Source organism: Arachis ipaensis, chromosome B01 (genome assembly GCF_000816755.2).
Source record: "Arachis ipaensis cultivar K30076 chromosome B01, Araip1.1, whole genome shotgun sequence".
Taxonomy (NCBI): domain Eukaryota; kingdom Viridiplantae; phylum Streptophyta; class Magnoliopsida; order Fabales; family Fabaceae; genus Arachis; species Arachis ipaensis.
Genome location: NC_029785.2, coordinates 13,824,743 through 13,826,111, shown reverse-complemented (window position 1 = coordinate 13,826,111; position 1,369 = coordinate 13,824,743). Strand labels below are relative to the sequence as shown.

The following is a 1,369-nucleotide window of genomic DNA, read 5'->3' as shown; positions in this document are numbered from 1 at the left end:
GAGATGACGTGTCCTACCATTTCAGTTCAGGAGTTCATGACTGTCATGAAGCGCATGGCTGAGCTCGAAGAGAAGATGGGAAATCTCAACAATACCCCCTTCGTTATGCCTCCTGACAAGGAGGAGATGCTCAACATTGCTGTCAGCCGTGCCGATGCTTTGGAGAGGGAACTCATGGCAACCAGGAAGGTATGCATCAACTTGATAATTGATAATCGTTAGATGACAATTTAGTCAAATATATGGAATCGAGTACTAGAATTATGATCAAATATATTATATATGAAGTTTCCATTTGTTAGTGTTATTAATTTATGAACCTTGGCTTTCTTCTCTAACTATCCTTATGAAATTTTGGTTCCATGGTTCTGCTATATCAGGCTTTGGAGGATTCACTTGCTCGTCAACAGGAAATGACTGCTTATATCGAGAAAAAGAAGAAAAAGAAGAAGAAGATGGTACGTGCACTACTGTGCACTACTGCCTTATAGTCTATACATTTATACAATACAAGAAAAACGAGTAAATTTGGCAGCTGGGATAAAGTATTATTTGATGGTTATTAATTATCAAAAAAGAATTTTGTATTTTTGACCAGTAATAATTAAATTAATTCTTTGATAAAATGACTTTCCCGCGTACAATAATGTATGTATACGTATACGTATACGTACATGGAAGTGGTCTTTACTTATTTTTTTTTTTTCTTTTGCAATGCAGTTCGGGTGGTGAACTCTCTAAGGATTCAATTTCTGGCTTTTCGAAGACTTGTTAAATGCCCACTTGCTATATGTTAAATATTAAACATATGAATACTTATACTAGATGTACCAATCATGCATAATATGGTACAATACTATACTCTAGAAAAGGACTTGCTTGTTCTATTTATGTGTATATAGACAGCCATGGACATTGCAAGTAAAAGCATGTCCTGTTCTGGATATACCGCCATGAATATCTTATACAAAGCACGAGTATGTGGCCCGTCGCGCGTAAACATTAACACGCTCGTAAATCATATCATAGTGGGATTTTTATTTCAAAGAAATAATTCAATATTTACGGATAGTTATGCCAACCATATAAGTAACAAAATGTTAAACAGCTTGCCCACAAGATAAGAATCTAAATTTTTTTACCCATATCTCGCTAATAGTGCAAACGAAATATGTTATAACTATTTCGTTGATACAAAATAAATCATATTTTATAATGGAATTTAAATCAATCTAAAACATAAAAATCAATATAATTTATTACTATTTGAATTATATTAGTTTAATTTTTAATATATAATTTAATCTAATATAAAAAAAAAGTTGCAATTTATATAGTTTCAATTTGAATTTATTTTTTAAATCAATGT

At 31.8% G+C, this 1,369-nt stretch overlaps 1 protein-coding gene across 1 annotated transcript in view; it reads left to right on the top strand.

Annotated features, from left to right (window-relative positions):
* LOC107646829 (phosphatidylinositol/phosphatidylcholine transfer protein SFH12-like) overlaps positions 1-552 on the top strand; it is a 6,162-nt gene extending 5,610 nt beyond the window's left edge. The window contains exons 14-15 of the mRNA XM_021108179.1: positions 4-189; positions 381-552. Of these exons, the coding sequence (XP_020963838.1) occupies positions 4-189; positions 381-491 (297 nt within the window). The 3' untranslated portion in view covers positions 492-552. The remainder of the gene's footprint in view (positions 1-3; positions 190-380) is intronic.